General features: G+C 42.6%; 1 protein-coding gene across 1 annotated transcript; it reads left to right on the top strand.

Moving 5' to 3' along the window:
- Window positions 1-3,007: 3,007 nt before the first annotated feature.
- Window positions 3,008-23,123, top strand: cplane1 (ciliogenesis and planar polarity effector 1). The gene is made up of 54 exons (XM_079448289.1): window positions 3,008-3,201; window positions 3,952-4,093; window positions 4,207-4,342; window positions 4,723-4,842; window positions 4,921-5,159; window positions 5,230-5,336; window positions 5,408-5,564; window positions 5,653-5,756; window positions 5,874-6,056; window positions 6,750-7,002; window positions 7,078-7,215; window positions 7,300-7,985; window positions 8,290-8,480; window positions 8,575-8,655; window positions 8,734-8,895; window positions 9,418-9,585; window positions 9,866-10,085; window positions 10,189-10,289; window positions 10,367-10,584; window positions 10,681-10,845; window positions 10,938-11,067; window positions 11,155-11,264; window positions 11,348-11,494; window positions 11,840-11,963; window positions 12,041-12,362; window positions 12,662-13,586; window positions 13,864-13,982; window positions 14,066-14,199; window positions 14,289-14,371; window positions 14,476-14,534; window positions 15,164-15,226; window positions 15,314-15,473; window positions 15,564-15,902; window positions 15,986-16,564; window positions 16,650-16,810; window positions 16,893-16,977; window positions 17,440-17,497; window positions 17,610-17,744; window positions 17,849-17,920; window positions 18,178-18,296; window positions 18,371-18,575; window positions 18,672-18,907; window positions 19,327-19,417; window positions 19,511-19,618; window positions 19,760-19,795; window positions 19,894-19,927; window positions 20,008-20,139; window positions 20,239-20,398; window positions 20,815-20,870; window positions 20,952-21,068; window positions 21,192-21,355; window positions 21,478-21,573; window positions 21,661-21,782; window positions 21,874-23,123. Exons 2-54 carry the CDS (start codon window positions 4,004-4,006, stop codon window positions 22,021-22,023), a joined length of 9,150 nt encoding a protein of 3,049 aa, XP_079304415.1. The 5' UTR covers window positions 3,008-3,201; window positions 3,952-4,003; the 3' UTR covers window positions 22,024-23,123.
- Window positions 23,124-23,165: the final 42 nt, after the last annotated feature.

Genomic DNA, 23,165 nt, shown 5'->3' on the forward strand with positions numbered 1-23,165 from the left:
TTCATTTTCAGCCCAACGGATGGGTTTGTCCATTTTTGACCCAATGCTAACATGACAACGCAGGAGTGCAACTGATCAAGTATTCTGCAATCAAGTTCTAACTAACATAAGTTGAATTTCCTTACTCTGCAGATATGCTACTAACCAGACATAACATGGGCATGGACATTTCGACATTTGCACTTTGTTTTGGCTAATCCAAAGCTCACCAGTAGCTGTGATACCTTGTTCCACTTGACACCAAGATTTTTCTGCTGATCCGACAACAAAGACATGACAAGAGTTGCTCTCAAAGGCACGTTTATAATTCTTTGAGCAGCGTTACAGACGTAATTGTCGTGACGTCTGTCAGCAATTATGAAGCACAACAGGAGAATCATTTCTCATCTCTTGTTTCGGTGGAAGATATTTTCCCTACTACAAGCTTAGCTTCATTACCATATGCAATATTACTAAACAATTCATGTCTAACAAATGACATAAGTATACACAGACAAACATATCTCTAAAGCTTTCCCTGATGGTTTCTTGAAATACTTCACTCATAACATATCTGATTCCTGTCATGTCCCGTCAGATCTCACAAACATGAGCAGTTGAGTTTCCTCACTCCATGCAGATAGACGTATGGCACGAAACACAGATAAGACGCTCCTATGAAATTTGTCAGCTTCACAGCCAGAACGGACCTGATATTGATACTGCTGTAGATGCGGAGCACTAGATGAGTGAACCAGCAGATGAGGAAGATGGTGGCTACGGCCAGCACACTTTTAGCTGCCCTCACCTGATTGTTTGAGGACGGGTTGGATCTGACTTGTGTCTTCTGTACAGGTTGTGGTGGATTGGTCGCAGTATTCATAGTTTTGGAAGAACTGGCACCTACATCTCTTGAGCTTTTTGGACATCTTTCTGATGATCCTTCCGCTCTTTGCTCTACAGATGGAGGATTTACATTTGTCCCACTTCTGTTTCCTTTGGATTGATCGTTGATTCGCTTTTGACTCCGGAGCAGTGTTATCGCAATCTGTATGCTAGCGTAATTGATCCCAATAATTGGAATAACATTAGCCATAGTGAGATACAGAGCATCAAAAGTCTTCTTCTCGGCAGGGGTTGGGAAACGTTCTTCACAAACTTTGATACTTTGATTCCCGTCGTGCTCCGCAATGAGGATGTGGGGAGTACTGAACACCAACGCCACGGTCCAGCTTCCGACGAGCAACATGGCAACCAGTCGTAAGCTGTCCATCTGCACCGGCGCTCCGCCACGTTTGATGGACCCCACCAGTTTTTGGTGCCAGTACATGCTGATGAACAGGGTGGTGAAGATACTGCTGGTTTCCGAGATTTCGTGACAAAACTGAGTCATTCCGCAATACACTGTACCCGTGAGCCAGCTTTTCTCAAAGTGTGACAGGAATTCTGGCAGGTCCACCAGACAGTTTGTGATGAGATTGGACACGGCCAGGTTGATGAAGAGAATGTCACTGGTCCGCACTTGAGGTCTAGATTTGGGGAGAGAGCGTAAACCCAGCCAGAAGTTTCCTATGATGCCGGTGAAGCAGAAGAAAGCTCGTACGGATAATTCGATCCAGTCTTGAACCTCCATCCAAGATCAACGCTTCTCTCTTTCAGTGACAGGAGTAATGAAATGCGTTTGCTTTGCTTGTGTGGAGCGCAGTGTTTAATTCAAGTGGTTGATTGTGAACTTTATAAGGTGTAAATCCAGAAGCTGATGACATCATCAACAAATATCAGTGTCGTCATGGTCACGGCTCAACGGAATGAAGTGTCATCAATTCGCAATGTGTGGTAATTGCTTGGAAGCACTAGTGTAATTTATGCATTAATGCAGTGAACCAAGATCTTACACAAGGTGCAGTGGCGTGTGTTTAACACAAAGATTACAGAACAATTACCTGGTAGTCAAGTAATCTGTGCTAGTGGTTATGTTCAACAACTTATTGTATTATGAAAAATGGCAATAGAATAGACCACGTACATGTGACCCACAGGGTTATTAGCAGTATATTTGTAGCAATAGCCAACAATACATTGTACTGTATGGGTCAAAATTATCGATTGGCAAAAATCATTAGGATATTAAGTGAACATCATGCTCCATGGAGATATTTAGTCAATTTGAAATAGATCAAAACTTTATTTGTGTGTGTGGATGCAAACAAAAATGGCCTTCTCTTTGGGAAATAACCACTTAAGTTTGGTATAAAGTTTAGACTTTCAGCTTTCGGGTTGTCATTACAGCCGTAAGCCCGTAGAGAGCATTAAAACAAACCTGTTTCTTCTTAGCAACAGCCTGCTACAGCATCTCTGATTGAAAACTTTAAAGGTGATTTTCTCAATCTTTCCATTTAGTTGCATATAAGCAAAACATACATCAACGGAAAGCTTATTTATTTTATTGAAGTATAAATCTCAATATGGAAAAATTGACATTGAATTTTGTGGTACAGATATTCAAAGTTAATTAATTAATAAATAGAGAAATACATGAATAAATGCGATAATAGGACGATAAAAAAAAATAAACGACTTGATCAAATAAATATCATTAATTATAAATATGATTTGTTCCCCTTAATTTATTATTTTCTGCTTTTAATATTTAATATTCTTTCATTTATTCATTATTTTTATTTTTATTTCTGCAGGTTTGGTCCTCCGTATAGTCACACATAATACACACACACATTCACGATTGATGTATTGATGGTAAATTCAATTCAAATGTATTTCTGTATTGCGCTTCACTATTTTCATTAGTGTTTGAAAGCAAAATTATTATAGTTTCATTCAAATATATACGATTGCACGTGGGCTGTATTACGACCGTTTTATTATAAATACCATGGTTAAACTATGTTTGATGTGGTAAGATAATGGTAAATGTGTAGTGTCGATGGTTTTATTACAGATTCCAGAGTTAAACTATATCATATAGTAAATCTTCTTAAGAGATGCGCACATTCCGCGCTCCAGCCGTGTTCGCGCATGCGCTCTGACTGCCCTCGTCTCAAACGTGGATCTCGAGCGCATCTGATTCCATGGAAACGGGGCGGGAATCATGGGAGCTGTTTGCGCTGTTGAGAATACCGGAAGTGGAGGGAGATTCGAAAAACAAAGAAATAAGTGGAATAATCAGACGCGAAATGCGTTTGTCGTAGTCATGGCATGATGGTAAAGTGTAAAGAGAACCGGAATATTGATTTATGGCCTCACAGATGTGTTTGTACGTCATGCGTGTTGTGTTGCATTCAGTAGCTAACGTAACGGTTTACCGCTTACGTCGCGATAATAACAATAATTTATGCTAAAACATGAATACATTACATGTTCTTTACATATATCAGTTTAGTTCTGTAGCAATAAATACCGCGATATTGTTTTATTATGCCGGTGATACACCAAGGAGAAACATGGTCTTCGGATACCGCGGTATTGTGTTGTTATGCCGGCGATTCACATTTATTTGGCGGCTTTGATCGTTTTTTTCTGTGATCCAAACACTCGAAGGGATTTACTTACCTGTTCCCTGACTATATTTCATTTTCATAAAATTACTTCCATAAAGCTTAGCGTAAGGAGAAACATGGTCTTTGGATACCGCGGTATTGTGTTGTTATGCCGGCGATTCACATATTTGGCGGCTTTGATTGTTTTTTTCTGTGATGCAAACACTCGAAGGGATTTACTTACCTGTTCCCTGACTATATTTCATTTTCATAAAATTACTTCCATAAAGCTTAGCGTAAGGAGAAACATGGTCTTTGGATACCGCGGTATTGTGTTGTTATGCCGGCGATTCACATTTATTTGGCGGCTTTGATCGTTTTTTGTCTGTGATCTAAACGCTCGAACTGATTTTCGTACCTGTCATTACCTGTTTCCCTGACTATGTTTCATTTTCATAAAACTATTTCCATAAAGCTGAGCGTAAGGAGAAACATGGTGTTTGGATGTTCTCCGATGTTTACCATCAATGCCAAGAATGGAGTTGAAGTTGGAGGTGTTATTGTCATCCAGCATCAAGCGCAAAAAGCCATGGCCCAGATTTTGCTGGCTGGGGAAGGTATGACCATGTGTTTCCAAATGACGGAAAGTCATTATGTATTGGTGTAGATGTGCTTCAATGTCATCTGCTATAAATATAAGCGCGTGTTGTTATTTTCTCTTCCGTTTCAGGAGAAAGAGGCTGTTTTTCTATTAGATGACAATCGCCTAGGTGAAATACATTTGGTGTCGGGTCGAACTAAAAAAAAGACCCCGAAACTTCAGCCACTGTTACAGAGAGTGGTGACCATGTCCGCCTCTCCGAACGGTGCGTGATGTAACTCAGTGTTGCCCAACTTACACTTAAATCTTAAAGTTCACCCAAAATTAATATTCTGTCATCGTTTACTCACCCTATCACCATGTAAAACGTGTATGACTTTCTTTCTATTGTAGAACACTACAGAAGATATTTTGACGAAAGTTTGTAACCGAACGGCGCTGGCACCCATTCACTTGTATTGTATGGATACAAATCCAATGCAAGTCAATGGGTGCCAGTAACCGACATACTTCTAAAATATCTTCTTTTGTGTTCTGCAGAAAAGAGAAAGTCATACAGGTTAGAAATGACACGAGTTGGCGAACTATTCCTTTCTAATCTTAAAATTGATCTGACAGCTGTGTTTCTTGTAATATTGTCCGCAGGTTTGTGGCTTGTGGGTCTTCTGGTCTCTGGAGAACTGTTTCTGTGGAATAAAGACAAAGACTCCTTAAAGATGGTCTCTGCTATCCCTGCCGTTCATGAGCTGGCTTCTTCCATCAGAGGTTTGTGTAAGACCTTTCTGCTTTAGTTCTGTTTGTTTACACAACTTATAGAAACAACTCTGGCTTTGTCTCATGCAGGTACGGTAACTACGGTTCGTCTTTCTCTGCTGGTTTCGGAGAATGGACAGAGGGTTTTCCTGGCAGCTCTAACAGGGCAGGTGTTCCTCTGGGAATGTTGGGCACCTCAGGATCTTAGCAGTCCACGAGATATCACAGTCAAAGGACTCTGGAGTGAGATATCACATCCTGAAAACACTCAGCTTCCCTCCCCGAAGTGCAAAGAGGCGTCGATTCATAGCGTGTTTGTGAAGAATCAGGTGAATAAAGTTGCTTGTGACCCAGAGGCTGTTTCATTGCTTGTGTTATATGTCCTGTGGTGTTTTATAGGCAGTTGGTGACGTTTGTCTGAGCGTGTTTGTCTTCAGTGCTGAAGGGCAGTTGATCATCACCTTTCTGAATATTCAGTGGAAGACAATAAAGGAAAGCAAGCACAGGTGAGAACTTGGTTTATATTATTTTCATTTTGCAATGCTGTCCATGCTCAAATTGTTGTTTTATCCTACAGTTCAGTAGCTTTTACTGTACACTGGGTTTCCAAATCTTACCTCTTCGACCAGCTTGTGCCTCCGTGTAGACAAGTAAAGTCCAGAGGAGCTCTGGTTCCAACATTATCACCAGATGGTCAATTACTGGCGATAGTCCTTAACCAGAAGGACCCAAGGGTACAGTCACAACATTTCATGTACAGTACATTGTTTTCAGCACATCATGAACATGCTGAATGTGATGATATATGTGTGGGTCTGACAGGTCACTCAGGTGTTGTTCGTCAGCACGCAGAACTTTGTCACAGTTTCTAGTCTGTTAGGAGGATGTGGACTTAAGGCGATCAATATTCCAGCCAAGTATGTGAGGTAAGTGTTTTAAAAGTCTCATCTACAAACAGTTTATATACACATTATTCACTAGACGCCCACAGGCCGAACAGATAGGGACGTTTGCACCCACTAATAACCCTGAATGTTTTGCAGGTCATACTGGGTGGGGAGTGTTAGCTGGACACCAGAAGGCCTTTATCTTGTCTGTGTTTTAAAGAGGGGCTCTCTGCTCATGCTGGCACGTTTGGGTGGACTGGTGTCTCTGTCCACAACTGGATGCAACATTGAGTTTGGTCCCGCCCAGTTCCTGCCTCTTCATCCCTTGGTCACCTACAGGTGATTTGATTGGTTTCTTTGTTAATGATACTTGCCGACACTTTCCAAATGGCATTGAACAACGTCACAGTTATATTTTACACCATGGATGGATCATTTTTCAGTTTAGATGCTAACAACCAAGATGTATTTGACACGGAGTATAATGTGCATTAACATTCTTTTAGCAGACATCTCCATCCAAAGTGCTTTACAAATGAGAGAGCATTTAACATTTTGTCAGATACTCTTTTTTTCAAACCTCAAATACTGCAAAGAAAACAAGTTCAGATTCAATTTTAAACAATAAAATTTGTCATATTTGTACATGTATTTAGGAAAAGTTCAGAAATATTTTTTTTATGTGATGACCTTGATTTTTGTCTTCATGTGTCTTGTGCTGTCAGTCTTTCGCATTTTCTGATGGATGATTTAACGCCACTCATGAGGTTTTATTTAGTTGAAATTGCAATGGAATGGCCTAATACATCTAGAAATGCTGATTTGAAAAACAATTTTGGAATGGTCTATTCATTTGATCCGCGGATGTATTAACCATATATGTGATCTTGTTATTGAGATAAAGTAAATATCATATTTTAAAACCAAATAATGCTACCTAACAAAAACATGAACACCATACAAGGGATAAATTCTCAGAAATTTGTCCTCACAAATCTACAATTAAGAAAAGTATCCATTTATCTCCCGTAGACCTCCAGCACCTCTTCACACACAAGATGGCTCTCTCTCCAGTGCGTCACTCTGTGACCCTATGAGACAGCGCTACTCCATCACCTGTCACCCACGGCAACCGTTTCTCATCGTGTCTGATGGCTACATGGTGACTATGCTCAGGCTGACCAGACGGCCGTCTGCGACTGCGATTACGAGCGCTCTCCTGCTGGACGCTGCTCAAGGGCTGGAGAACATACGCAGGGTCATGAGGTCATCATCTCATGTGCAGGTAAACATTTTTTTATGTGGTTGCATTGAAGAGTGGGATTTAAATTATGCATTTTATTGCGTTTGTGTCTTACAGCCTCAGGTCAAATCCAGGCTGGAGTCCATGTCCACTCTGATGTTCACAGGAAGTCTGTTGGCTTTTAAAGAGACAGAACCACCTCTCTCTACTCTACCGCTGTATCTGCAGGACACTGGAGATACAGAGAGAGCTCAGGTTAGCCGACGATTAACTCTGTAGCTTATAAACGCCACCGGAGGCTGTGCATCACAGTGATTTTGAAAAGTGTTGTCTCTTTAGGGTGAGGAAGACGACGATGATTCTGACGATGGTCTCCACTCACGCATGGAAAGTGAAGGCAAGCTGGAGTTTGCGTCAATGTTTGACACTCTTCATGCTCACACAGAAGACCCAAAACCAACATCTTCAGCCGTCCAGGAGGGTCTCAGCAGGGTTTACAGGAACCTCCTGACAGTTTGGGCTCTGGCCGTGTCTCTGGGAGGCACTGTTGAGCAGAGAGAGCGTCTTCTTAAGTACACCATCACCTGCGTCGTCCGACTCATAAACCTTCTTAGGGTCAGCGCCCTTATCAGCAGAAAAAACAAAGGTTCTTGGGTGACACGCACCCTTTGCATCCTTAGAACTCTCCTGTCATTTTTGCCCTGGGACGCCACACGCTGCGGAGGAAGCAGCTGTCTGCCCGTCGCAGTCGAGCTTAGCAGGCGATTTGTTGAAATGTTCCTCCCGTCATCTGATTTAGCGCTTTCCTCACACAACTTCGACGCAGCTCTGCTCGTCCTGCGGGAGGCGTCTCACAGTGTGAATCTGACCTACAGTATCCAGTCGAGAGCATTGCATTATGGGAAAGATGATCAGGTTTTATGTTCCTCTGACTTGTTTGCAGTCCGGCTGCTACATGAGGAAACTGATATCAACCCTGAGACCATGAAACCAACAGCATGGGACAGAAGTCTGCCATCCAATAGGTGCTTCTGATTTTTGAGTGTACAGAAAGTAGATATTTTGTTTAATATATTTGTGTTTTATCTGTTTGGTGCTAACCAATCAACTTCTTTCTTTCTTTCCATCGTTTATTCATCCTCACGTCATTCCAAACTTGTATGACTTTCTTACTTTTGCAGAACACAAATATTTTTTTTAAGAACATTGGTAACAAAAAAAAACCCTTAACTTCCATTGAATGAACACAAAACCACTGAGACGATTCTGAAAATATTTGAATGGTAAATAAATGATGACAGAATTTGTATTATGAATTTGTATTTTCAGATTGATGGTTATTTGGCGTGACGTGTACAGGCGTGCTTTGAAATACCAGATGATGCTACACAAAAGCAAAGGTGATGAGGGCATACAGCCTGAATGTGAGAAGATGTCAATCATTATACCTGAAATGCAGAAGGTTTTGCAAACAGCTGGAGACCGTCTTGAGGAAAGCCACGCCTTGCGAAATGTCACAGGTAGCTGTTGCCCTCAATAAAGAATAAATATAAAATGAGGAAATTAAGGGAATTTTGCAATGTGGTAATGTTTCACTTCCTTCCCTTTCCTCAGGCGAAGAGCTATTTATTTTAGGTGAATATACAGACAGTGTTCGGGTCTGGAGAGCTGAATTGTGTGCAGAAAGAGAGAGAGGTCAGACTTAAATTCAGTTGTTTTGACTTCAGATCACATATAATTCAAAACTCACTACATCCTCTGTTCGTCTCACAGCAGGTCCGTTCACGTGTTATCAGGAGACGCGCTACTGTCTGGCCCTTCTGTATGGTCACCTGTTCCAGTATCACCTGCGGGAGGCTCAGGGTCTGTGTGACCGTCTGACACGACAACTGCAGCCACATACAGGAAATCAGGAAGAGATGCAGGGATTGGCTGGTAGGGTTTCCTCTGTCACAAATAAAACATTAATCAGACAAAACCTGACTCAAAATCAACTTTTTGGCACATTTCAGTTGTCAATAAATTATGTTTGCTAAGGGCAATATGGGTTGAACTCAGACGATGTCTCAGAAGTGACATTTCTTGTCGAATTGTACCCAAAAGCACTCATCATTAGAAACCGGTCAGGCATACAATTATGACCACCTTCCTAATATTGTGTTGGTCCCCCTTTTGCAGCCCCATACGCAAAAAACTGTGATGCACTGTGTATTCTGACCATACTAGCTTGTCTTTTGGATCATACCACATGGGCCAGCCTTCGCTCCCCCCGTGCATCAATGAGCCCTGGCCGCCCATGTCTAACACATTAACATTTACAACAAAATGTTCACTTGCTGCCTAATATATCCCACCCACTAAAAGATGCTGTGATGAAGAGATGATCAGTGTTATTCACTTTGCTGTTGTACATTTGAGCTACTAGCTAAATTCTTACCTGTTCTCTATGTTGTGTAGATGACGCTGTATTTGATGGCTGGTTCTTAGGGCCAGTGGGTCGTGAAGCCGCTCTTGCCGTGGTCCAGTCTCTGGCCAGGTTTATGGCGGCGTACTTCACCAACCGTCCTCTCTGCATTCTGCCTCCACACAGTGTTGAAGTGCTGCCCGCCCTTCACTTACCTCACGGTACACCAACATACTTCTCATACTCTTTCTGCGGGGACTGTGATGTGGTTATTCTGTTTAGGATTTTTTGAAGAATGTTGATAACCAAACAACACTGACTCTCATTGACTTCCTCATTGACACAAAACCACGGAGACATTTCTCATAATATCTTCTTTCATGTTCCACCAGAGATAAACAGGTTTACAATAAACAATGGCTCAATAAATAATGTCAGAATTTTTATTATTGGGTGAACTATCATCCCTTTAAGTGTCGGTCTTGGCATTTGCTTTCACAGATGCAGGCAGGCGTGTTGTGGAGTTGTCTCAGAACCGTGTGGTGGTTGCCTTGCGTTCTCAGCATCTGTCAGATGTTTGGACGGTGGACTACGCTCTAGAGCTCCTCCTGCTGGGCGGGCTGCTGCCAGAGGCTGCGTGGATGGCGCAGCATTTGGGCGACTGGAAGATGGCAGCGACCCTCAGCCTGGCCTACAGCAGCAAGCGTTTATACATGAGCAGGTCTGTGATACAACTCAATAGTCTTTCCCAGAGAGATGATGTCATACTATATTCATATTTTATTTACATTCATTTTTACATTAAGTTTGTATGTTATTTTAAGTCTTCGATGGAGAGAACTACATCTTCCCACACAACTGCACCCCGCTGTCATCTTTCAGGCTCAGCTGGAGATGTTACTGGGACGAGCGGTCGAGTCTGAAGGTAAACATAGGTTAGATGTTAATGATCTTGGTTTGAGGGGTAAATTATGATTTTATAATAAGATGTCTGCCTTTCAGACCCAGCTTGCCTTGAGGATGTGGAGCTGCTTCAGGTATCTGTGCAGGAGATCTTAAAGGCATCGGTCATGGCCGAGGTGGACGTCTTCTCTCAACCTCTCAAACGCTTGCTAGAATCAGCTAAGGAACGAGCAACATCACTTCCTGTTTTAGTTCCTGCCGCGTTCTATCTGCCTGCCCCCCCTCTGTACTGCCCACAACCTTCACCAGACACACAGGTATATCACACACACATCAGACACGCATGTTTCTTCAGTTTGACTGCTACATACTGCTTTATACTGCAAATTACATTTGGATTTTATTCTTTGTAGGATACCGTGCGTTTGGCGTGTCTAGATCTGGAAAGAGACTCTCGCTGTCAGGTCTCCGGACTGATACAGAAGGTTTTATTGCTCTTTAGAGCCGCACACAGCTCTCGGCCCACGGCGCAGTGGTACATCAGGAAACTACATCACTGCAGACATCTACTACACAAGGTGACAATTCATCTGCTTACTGTTTTACATTAAACATGTCTTCGGTTTGCTCGTTTGTAGTCATTTACCGAATCAATGATTTGGGTTACTAGATCCGGAAGAAGGCGTCTGAGCCTAACGTTGAATTCATTCCAGAAGGACTGAAAAAGTTCTCCAGTCATCGTGGAATCTTCCAATCGGGGTCTAGGAAAGACATGGATGGCGTTACTGTGCAAACCATAGGTATGTGTCTCCAAATCGGTCATGGGGGTAGATCAAGCTGCGGTCGAGTTGGCATCCATGTGAAGCTTATGGTCTGTTTGTTTTCAGTATGTTTCAGAGAGTTGTGCGCCCTTTGCTGGATGCTTCATGCAAGAGACCAGCTCACCATCTCCTGTAGAAGATACCAAAGTGTCAGGAACCAGCAGAAAGACGCTCAGGTGCAGTGAATAAGTGAATGTATACTTTTTTCAGATGCCTGTTGAACTGATCTGGTCCTCCTGACTGTGTTTTATCCTCACAGATTAGTGACGTCAGCGTAGCAGATTTGTGCGTCGAGGCCTTGCGTTGGGCATGCCGTCTTCTGCCTTTCTGTCGTTTCTTGAACGCTGAAGAAGCAGTGCAAGACTTAGTCTTGAGTCTGGTGGCTGAACTACCGCCCAGTCATGTGGTAATTTTCATTTACATTAAGTGTGGAGCACTCACACCATAGTTTAACATTCGGATACATTTGAGACCATTTTGGCGATTCGATTCTTATTTAAATGGTTTCAAATCAATATCGATTAGTTACCAGTATTTCATTTAAAATGTTAGTTTTGCAGATATGAAATCTATATTTAAATATATAGGCTGGAAACCCCCCTACTCAGCTAAATGAAATGAAATATCGATATTGTTTCTTTAAATTAAAGATTGATTAAAATCGAAGAATCCCAGCCCTACTGATAAATATAGTTATGTAGATGTTTTCTAGTGTGTAATTGTAAGCCTGTCCTTCTCTTCCAATGGTTAGATGGCAGAAACTCTGGCAAGAGTGTTCCCCGAAGAGGAGGAGTCCGTCCGCGTGCCATTACGGGAGAAGTATACCTCACTAGTGCAGAGATTGAGACCTGTGTTGGTGTCGGACACCACAGCAGGCAAGATGAGCACATTCGATTTCCTCCAAACGGAGTTCAGCGACCAACCTTAATCACATTTGCTCATGTTCACACAGATGTGCCATCAGGAAGTCAAAGAGAAGATGTTGCCGGAGAGAGCATGATGATTCTGATTCGAGATCAGCTGCGACGGCGGCGACGGGAGCTTCGGCGTCTGGAGAAGCACCTGGCCGCAGCTGAGCAGTTCTTGTGGGAGAGAGAGGAGGAAGAGGAGAGGGGAGGTGCAGACTCACTACTGAAGCGTCTCTCTCTCGGGACGAGTTTGAGCGACAGCACTTTGACTGATTGCGGGCGACCTCTAGTGCACAGTGATGGAGACACGGCTGAGACTCTGTCTGAGACGCTTTCCCCTGAATTGCAGACCAAGACTTTGTACGGGTAATTCTGATGTTTTAGTCTTCTATGTATTTGTGTTTATATAAATATACTGTATGCTTAAAAATAGTAATACAAGTAATAATACATTAAGCCGCCATTCCAAATGTTCATTAAATCAACATTTCTAGATGTATTGTGGTCATTTCAGTCCAATGTCTGTTGAATTTCAACAAAACAAAACCTCAGGAGAGACATTAAAATAATTGCAGTACTATCTTTTTAATTTAGCTTCAGTTAAACATTATACTCTATATTTAACATTTATATGTAAAAAAACAACCTTTTTTCTGTTTTTGTAGTTCAAGGTCTGCACCGACGAATGATTCACCTGATAGATCCACACATGAGAAAAAAGAAAAGAAAAGCTCAAACTCATTGGAACCCGAAGGAACAAAATCAACTCAAGTGGAGCCCACATGCCTGCCCACCGTGGGGACGTGGGAGTTTGAACTGGAAGATAAAGCATACACACTCTTTCTGGAGTTGTTTCTCAGCTATGTGCTGGAGAAAGACAGTCTGGACGGTGAGGACTCTGAGCTGCCGTTATTGAGCAGTTTCTCCAAACAGCTTCATAAAAAAGAGCTGCACTCTGTGACCTTTGACATGCTAACAACACTCAAACGCCATCAGAGAGACGGGTATCAAACTGGTTGTAAGCCCGGCGCACGGTTACCTCTGTTCCGGGCCGGCCGCTGTTTCCAAACTGTCCCGGTTACCCCAGAACCTCCCCTCACAATTGGACTGGCTTCTTCTGTCCAAAGCAATGCCCAGATGGCTACAAACGCTACGCCTGCTCTGGCTCTCCCTGGTGTCGGGAAGCAGCAAGGACTTTTTGGGCTTGGCCGACAGGCTGCGCTTACGTCCAGAGAGGTTAAAGCGAATTTGATTGGTTCAGAGGTCAGCGCCAGTCAAAGCTCTCTCCCGTTCGAGTCCTGGGCCTTTAAGATCCTCTCACCTGCTGAAGTAGATGTTCAGGTCCAGCTGGACTCCGTGCTGGAGAGCCGGTTTCCACATCTGGCCAGGCTGTTGGAATGGATGATGCGCTGGGCGGACAGACGGGTTCTCCTCCCTCAGCCAATCAGAATTAAGTCGGAGGGCTCCAATGATTTTGTGGTTATAAGGGCCAAAGCAACGACACCTGCAGTGCTGTCAGCTTTGGAAATTTTAGAGCAGAGGTACACCGCCGCCTTGCTGGCCACAGATGAACATGACATTGGTTTTAAGGTGAGTTTGCATTTTAAAGATTTATTTTTGGCGTCTTGCCTTTAATTGTACAGCTTTGTGAAAGAGAGGACATGAAGCGAAGTGGGCTGGTTCGGGAAAGGACCATGACACGGGAATCGAACCAGGGTCGCCCGATGCGCAACTTTAGGGGGAAATTACATGATTTGGATCACATGATCCAAATCGCTGTAAATGACAGGTCATGATGTCTTTGCAATTTAAGCAGCGTCACTCTCCTGCAGTACACGTGAGGAAAACATCTCCTGCTTCATTACAGCGGTCGTTCACAGACCGGAGAAAAGACAGAGACAGAAATGTGGACATGTGTTACCCGGCATCTGCAGGAACACCCGCCATCCTGCCAGACCTGGACGCCCAACACACCTACGGCCACGAGTGAGTATACACCAGTCAGATGTGATGTGATTTTATACATTTATACGTTTGAATATTTTAAGATGTAAACGTTTGATCTGCAGCGTGAGTCTGGTTGAAGATGTTGTGGATCATACAGACAGTCAGCTGTCTGAGGAGGAGGATGTAATATCTGATTTACAGAAAAACGTCACTGAGATTAGAGGAGAGATCAGACGGTCATCTGTGGCTGAAGATGGTCAGATCAGATCTCAGAGTTTAATACATAACACTTTTTGTTTTTCAATAAACCACCTCACTAAAGTTTCTGTCTTGTTTGGTTTGCAGATGAAAGTAGTTTTGCTGATGTTACTGAGGCTACTTGGCTTTCGTCCAATCAGGACAGAGCTCTCAGAGAAACCAAAGATCAGGTGATTGAGTGCTGAACAATGAATCTAGAGCACCACAGATAGATACCACTGCGTGTTTTAGATCGCATTAAACCAAACCAAATGCGGCGATTATATTTTTACAGGTGTTAACACTGGCTGATCTGGAGGGTCTTCACACAAATGAACATTCAGAAGATTCAGTGTAAGTCTGGTTCACCCAAATATGAAAATATTTTATCTTTTAATTGACTCACCGTCATGCCATCCCAGATGCATATGAGCATTTCTAAAAAAGCTCCAAATATTCATCGTTTTCTATCATGAACATAAGAAAAAGGACACGAGACATTTGGATTACTTTGTTGTTTGTAGCTTTATTATGTCGAATCCTGTTTAAGAAAAGAACATGCCTGCATTTTAATATTTATATTTTGGAGAAGTTCAAGACATTTCATTCCCTTTATAGTCGTAAAGCTTTTGAAGAACATGAATTGTTCTTGGTGCATTGAAGACTAATGCTGTCTTTCGGACATGTAATAATTCCCATTTCAACCCGGAAGTAACGTCTGAATTTAGTAACGTAAAAAGTATTTAGTAACATTAAAAACATTCCAGGTTGAAGTGGGAATTATCGAGTTTCCATGAGTACATGAAGGCAGCATAATTATTTGAAACGGCTCTCTCTGTGTGCGCGGCATCTAAACCATTATTATAATCATTTTACACAGGCGGTGAACCTCGGAGGTTCAGTCGCCAGGGTGAATGTAAACAAACCTCTCGTCCTATCAGACGATCAGATTACCTTCCGTTTGTCTGTGTATTCTGTTTCAGGTCTGAGGGAAATCCCATCTCCCGTGGAACGCTGGACAGGGACGCTCACGTAGAAGCTCGCAGGTGAAGATGATGTTCTGTTCTTTCATGCAGGATGTTTTTGCTGATATCCTCAGCCTCTTTTTCTTATCGTATGAGTTTTGGTCTCAGACGCGAGGCGTTAGATGTCCAGCAGTCTTCACACGTGATACAGACAGAAAGACAGAGCTTTAGTCACCCACCCGGATCTGATCCACCTCACAACGGAGCAGAGACGCAGACGGATCCCGTCAGACAGCTGCTTCAGGATGAGTTATTCCGATTAGTGCAGGTCCATAGATTTAGTCCTGACGTCTCGTCTCATTAAAACCTCGAGTGTTTTGAGCCAAACATTTACAGTTTTCCCGGTTGTCTCTTTCAGCTTCAGCAGATCAACTTCATGAGTCTTATGCAAGTGGTGGGGGCGTCCTTCTCAAACCTGCCGCTGTCTCAACACAACCCGCTTCAATCTAATGTGATGCTATCGCAGACAGCTGTGACGTCTGCACCGCCTCCGTGTGACCACAGATCTGAACCCACACACGGTCAAGCCCAGAACATCCAGCCTGCTTCATGCGACAGCCCTAAAGGTCCTCCACCAGTGTCTGGAGCAGAGAGGGTCAATCACCGTCGGAAAGATTACAGACATCCGGGACATTTAACATCCGCTTTGAATCAAAGATATGGCGGTGAACAACAAAACCTTCCCATCAGACCTCAGGTAGGATTTGTAACGGTGTCTTGGGCGCCTACTAACTTATATTTCTGTGTATCCTGATGTTTTATGTTTGCTCAATCTTAAAGGAGCTTGAGCAGTTGACCATTCGCTCCGACTGGCCTCAGGACGGTCACACAGACGGCAGGAGTTTCATCCCTACCTCGCAAGGGCTGCTCACCACTGCGCAAAATGCAGGCACACAGACGCCTGCGCAGAGAACCACTCCCTTTCCACCCAGACTTCGCCTTCTACAGCTGCAACCACCACAGACAAATTATCCGAGACCTCCCTCTCCTCCCATGTTTGTTCCGGTGAAGGAGGCCTGGGGTCCGAACCCCCATGGTCAGTCAAGACCCTCACCTGTGTGTAGAGCGAGCAGAACGTGGGTCAAAGCATCAGCGCCACCGTCATCACACCTTCATTATGACATAGAGAGAACGGGAGGAAGTGCAGAACCTCTGCGTTTTCCTCCTGCTCCTCACAGAGCCGTTCCAGCGGCGGGTCTCCCTCTGCTGCGTTTTCACCCCGACACACAACGAACTGTGACGCTGCCTCGCATTCCACAACCCACCATGCCAAAGCCGGCCAATGTGGGTGTCGCAGGCACGGGTCACTACCCCAGACTTCAGCTGCTGCGGAGAGGTCCTGATCTTGAGCCCAGTGCTGTGAGTGTCCGGCACGTTGATCTTTGCATGGCTTGTGTGATGTCTGTAAGTTGAATGGTGTTTGTGTGATGTTTTGGGGATGCAGATAAAAACGCCCCCGGTACGAACCCCTCGTCTCATCCCTCTGGAGGAGCTGTTGAGATGGGCCGCCGGGAAGCATACGGCAATTGCTGATGGGAAACTACAGCTGTTAAAAACAGACAACATAGTGCAGAACAGTCACACGAGCAGCCCGTCCAGCAAGAGGTGATTCTCTTTTACTGAAGTGTGTGACCCCTGAACCGTGGTATGTGTTTTGTGTCTAATGATTCTGTGTTCTCTCAATCAGACGGAAGAGGAGAGAGGAGAAAAATAAGGACGAGAGGATAAAAGTCACGTTCAGACCTGAGGAGTCCATCATACCTCCAGAGGAGGTTAGAACTTTAATCGGCATTTGGATACCGAGAGCAACAAACATTAAAGCATTTAAGTGAATCATCAAAACTGCATTGAATCAATAGATACAGTGAATCATTAGTGCTTCAGGAAACCTTGAAGCTTTGTTTAAGCTAAAGCGAGTCATCAAGGAATGCAGTGAATCTTCATAACTACAGTGAATCATAAAGAGACCGTGAATCATCAATGCTGCATTGGATCAATAGATACAGATAGAAAATCATAATGCTGTAGTAAACGGTGAAGCTACATTTCAGTTAAAGAGAATCATCACAGTTACGGAGAATCATTAAAGATTCAGTGAATCAAAAAGCTACAGTGAGCCATTAATGCTATAGTAAACATTAAAGCTACATTTAAGATGAAGTAAATCGTCAAGATCACCAGTACCATGTTGAATGGTCATATAAGATAATTGTGATGTTCATTGTGTTTTATAGATTCTTCAGCCTGCAGAAGAGGTGTCAGATCAGAATGATGGTTATGTCATTCCTTTAGGTGAGCTCACACGACTCTTCTCCAGTCTCTGTTCCTCTTTCAAACTTTGTTTTTGACCTATTGTGTCTGTCACAGTATGTTTAAGCTCTTACGTGTTCCCTTTTTAATTCAGGCACGATGGATTCTGAATTAACTGGACAGATGCTGTTGGATAAGATGTATTCCACCTCAGCCGAGCTCCACGCATACGCCTCCACACAGAAGAGACCTCCTGAAATCCAGGACGCCTGTACCAACACTGAACCGGGTATGTCCTCCCTTCAGCGTTCCAGTATGTAAAATCATACACTTTAAATGTACTCACGGAAGAATTTCAGTTTGATATAAAAGTTCTGCTTCTATTTACTCTAGAACCATCTCGGTCCATCACCGATAAAGCCGTATCTGTTCTGCTGCCCTCATCTCCCATAATGCCCGGTGCTTGTAAGTCCAGATCATCTTAATCTGTCTGGTTCAACTTTTTCACATTCTCCTAGCCCGAATTTAAGTAAAAATATAACTGGCAAGTACATAATACATGTACAGTAACTTTATAATTGCTAGCTTATACATATAGTATATGAACAATAGGATGACCCTTGCAATATGATGTTCCATTTATTACTGACAATTAAATATTTATTAAAAAAAGACGTAAAAGCTGGTTTGTGGCCTGTAATAAATGATGGTTTGATGTACAGCTACTGGCAATGGAGGTCTTGTAGATGTTGCTCCAGTTGTTCCTCCGGACGTTTTCTTGAATCTGCGTTTCTCTAAAGAAAAATCTCCGGACCGGCACACCGATTCAAACACACAAATTGTAAGTGTTACGCTGATACATTACTCTCTCTGTTCGACTAAACATAAGTTGGATGAAATATTGTTCTCTTTTAGAACGCTGAGGGAAGAAGGTTTATCAACGTGATCGATTTGGCTGATGACTCTCTGCTACAGAATCTGCCCACGTCCCAAGCCCCCAACTCTCCGCCCTCATTTGCTCAGCTCCACCTCTTGGCAGCTAGTGCTGTCAACTCCGCCCCGGTCCCCATCCTAAACTCAATCACCACTAAGCCAACATTACCGACCGAGGAGCTTCCGGGTAAACATTTATATTCATTAATTAACCTTCACTTAAATATATTCTTAAAGTAAATAGTTTAGATCATAGCAATCATTTAACACATATGATTTCCAGCAGGTCTTGCTGAAAGATCCTCATCTCCTCCAGCTGTGGACGCTGATGATGTCCTCGGCGGAGATCCCATTACTCTGAGCGTGCTTTCGGGCGTTAAGATCCATTCCAGCTCTCTGGACCGGGTGTCAATGTCCCGGACTCAGATCTCAGAGCGGCTGACGGAGATGGACGCCCAGCTCGCCAGACTGCAGGACATCGCTGATAACATCGACAAAGAGTTTGCCAACACTAGACTGGTATGAGATTCATTACAGTTCACACAAGGCAGTAGACCTAAGACAGAGCAGACCAATCTTGTGACAAATCAAACATGAGGTTCATCCACACTTTATCTTCTGTGTCGTGACTGCTTACGCCGTGTCAAAAATGCAATTGAATATTGTAAATGCTGTCGCTCTTTTAGGATGAGGTCATTAAAGCTGGAGGCTGACATATAATAAGTGTTCATCCAAAATTTTACATTTATGCATTTGGCGGACGCTTTTATCCAAAGTGTATGTTCCTGGGATCGAACCCATGACCTACCGCCGCGCTCTAACCACTGAGCTACAGGAAAGCTTATGTTTTAAATGGATTCCTAGCATGTCAGGCTGTAGGGCATGTCATCATGTGTCCATCTGCGAACAACTGTGTGTTAATGTGCGTTTCCTATCAGCTGGTCAACACCATAGAAACACATAACCCTGTCATGATGCCCAGAGTGGAGAGGAAACCATATTCCAGACATGTGACAACCTCACAAGAAGGTTAGAGAACTGAGACACAACGGCTGCTAATCACCATAGAATCAAACGGACCATTAAACACTTTTTTTGTTGTTTTCTGTTTCGGTTCAACAGTGAGAAATGACAACCCGTCAATGAGGAATTCTGGAGCGGCGGCCATCCAGGAGCCAGCAGATGAAGAGATTTTGTCCTCTTCCCTGGGTGAACAATCCCCTCCTGCAGGTATATTAAACTCATCTCCATACTTCGATTCGTGTATCAATCCAGTTTCAGATTTCCATGTTTACGGTGATATTGAGCGATGTAGAGTCTTACGTGGTGTTAGTTTCCACGTTCTCAGTTTCACATGATCTCTGTTTTCAGTGAAACAAGAGCAGCGTGTGCAGGATACGGATGGAGGTGGGTGACCTGCATCACACACACACCCACACCACTGCTGATATTTGATGTTTACGCGTGTGTAATGGATGTTTGCGTTGGTGTTTCTTTACCTGCAGATATGACAGACTCTTTGTTTGAGGATCCCGAAGCGTAAGAAAGATTTTCACTGTGTCTGTAGATCTTTGAGTTTGTCGTGTTCTTGATTGACACGTCTGTTTGTCTCTCCTCAGACGGGCGGATGAGACTCTCGGCCTGACTGGACTCAGCGATGTGAAAGACATCCTGTCAGAGTTAATCAGGGATGGGGCCTTGTCCCGGTCAGCTTTGGGGCTTTCTCAAAGAGAAGCTCATAAATCAAGCAGGTGAGATTCACTTGGCTAAATAGAGATATGCTGACATGTTTAATATACAGCTGCCTGGGAGTGATGTATTGATGGTAGATTTGTTCGTTTGAGCTGCAGGTCAGAGGTGAAGCAGGGAGGAGTCATGATGGAGGAGGAGGGGAGAGATGTGAGGATCTGGATGAGAAGGAAACAGAGAGAAAGATCCATGAATTATCACAAAGAGAGAGAAGAGAAAAGAGAACAAGAGCACAGACCCTTCACGTCACCTCTGACACATGTGAGATGATTTATGAGATTATCTTTCCCCCATATTTACAGTATTTCAAGACACTTTCCTTATAAATAAGATAAAGTCTTACAGTCTTTTTTTTGCTCTGAATAAAACAGTTGTATGATTCTGTGGTGCTTATTATTGTGGTAATATTTATTTTCATTTAACATCAATGTTTAAGTGTATATTTAGCTCAAGTGAGCTTATATCATTAATTTAGATGTATCTGTATATTGCAAATAAAAAAAATGCTTTACAAATATATTAAAAAGTCAATGTCAGAAAATTCTAGAAATGTCTGTAGCACAGGGAAGGTGTGATGAAGCGATGATGGCTGACTTCATATTCAACATGTTAAAGTTCATAAAGAAACAGTAAAAATTAAAGCGATACACAACATTGTATAATTATTTTCTTTGCAGAATCCATCATCTGTAGATCTGGCAACAACTAAGAAAACAAAAGAAGAAAGAGACAAGTATGATTCTTCATTCATGTGTGCCGTAAAAACATTCACATTTATGTTAGTTTAACACTTCGTTGTGTTGTGTGTGTTCAGGATGATTCAACAGGAACATTATGAACGGAGAGCTCGTGACGCCTGCAGTCTGATCACCGATCTGCTCACGACACCTATTAACCTGCCCACAAAACCCCAAGAGAGACTCCCACAAAGGTCAGATCCCACAAATCTCACTTGGTAAAAGATGTTTGTTACTGCAGAGGAAGTACAACTCAAACTGAAGTGTGAAGCAAAGTGTCTTACAAACCAGCAGATACAATGTTGATTGCGTTTCAGGAGCAACAGTCAGTCAGCGATGAGAAACAAGAAAAGCCCTAAAGGTCAAACCGGACATTACAAACGCTCGGTGTCCACTCTTGGAAAAACAGTTGTGCTTCAGAGGAAATCTACAACAAAACCAAACAGATCATTGAGCGATAGATTCGGGCTTAACAGACCAGGTCCATACAAAACCCACACACATCACTATTACTGCTGCACGATATATTCAGACTCCGTAGAGCATTATACGAGGGACATGAGCTGACTAAATTGGGTGTCTAAGGATGTCCTTTGTTTTTAGCGAGCGCTCTTCCCCGTGACCGGTTATCACAGGTGACACGACGTGGGATGCTGACAGATCTGAAAGCCAGACAAGAAACAAAGACGAATCATCAAAGTGAGAATGTTTTGAAAATGTTTATGGTTAAATGTAATATAAGAGGAACATGTTTGTCCATATTTTAACACATGTGGTGTTCCGTAGAGCTTAAAAATGGATTCCAACCATCTACAGTAAAAGTTCAGACAGGTGTGGAAGAATGGACCCCTAAGGACTCCGCGGAGGTCAACAGCATTCTGGGATTTAAGGACAAAGAGAACAAACAGGTGATTGCGGGGCTGATGATATAACACAGTATCTTCTGCTTTAATACGTAACAGCAGTCATGATCTTCTGCTCATGTGATCTCGTGTTTAGGGATTCGAGGAGTATGATGAAGCGTTCGCAGATGTGGACCCTCATAGAGATCTGGTGGGATTCGACGCTCTTTCTGACAGCACCGGCAGCGTTCTCAGCAAACTGGACTGGGACGCCATCGAGAAAATCGTGGCTGAAGAGGAAGATTAATAAAGGTGGAGAAACTGGACAGACGTTTCAAAAAACGATCTGTTTTCATTCCGGTGAAATCTGTCGACTGGGAATGATTTCCATATTTTGAGTGTAATTGATGTGCTCTCGATCAACAAGAATCTTCTGCGGGTGTTACTGTTCTGTTCAATGCTATGTGGTATGTAACAAAACTAATTTAAGGCAACAGCAGAATATAATGAGTTTTCAGTTCATTACAAGCGGTTTGAACACATGTCATTTAAAGAAATATGTTTGTTGAATTGATTGTATTTTTTTGTAGATATTCCTTAAATAAAATATGTGTCAGGCAAAAATAACAAACGCTCTCTTATTTATGACTTATTAAATATTAACTCGGCAGAAATATTATTTTAAGGTTGAACATGATGATGTGTTTTAACCAACAAGTCTGAGCAATGCACAAAATGGAAAAGCATTCCAACAGATGACACATGCTTATTCCATCGAAAAAAAACATAGAAAGCATTCCAACACATGACACATGCTTATTCCATCGAAAAAAAACATAGAAAGCATTCCAACACATGACACATGCTTAGTAATAAACATAAAACGCCTTCAAACATATAGGTATGTGGTTTACTACAATTCAATCTTTTGTTATCATAGCTATTTAAATGACAATTGGGACACAACCTGTATAGTTTTATGTGTAGTCTGAAATGCGTATGTGCTCTTCGCAGCATCATTTTATTGGTCATACGGGTTGGGATCCGCACAAAAGGATGTTTTGAATTAATGAATCATTTCAGTAAAACATGACACGTCATGTATCTACATTAACAGATATTATATTAGGATTAAAAACTATATTACTCTTTTTTTTTTTAGTTCATTTTAGCTACTAATGTGATCTGGCTTTTGTTGAAAACTTTGTATTAGCAGTATTGTATATTATTGTATTATTGCTCCCTGAACTCTCTGCAAGCTTTGGATCATCTGCTAAATGAGTGTAAATGTAAACGTAATGTTAACAAATACAACCTTATTTTACAGTGTTAACATTACTTTGGCCTGTATTCTATGTGGTGAAGACTAGTCAGTCATTACTGATTAAACTCTGGTTTATTTGTTGTGATCCTGATGTTTTGTCATAGAAATAGTTTTGACAGATCCCT

This window comes from Barbatula barbatula (assembly GCF_947034865.1).
Source record: "Barbatula barbatula genome assembly, chromosome: 24".
NCBI lineage: Eukaryota > Metazoa > Chordata > Actinopteri > Cypriniformes > Nemacheilidae > Barbatula > Barbatula barbatula.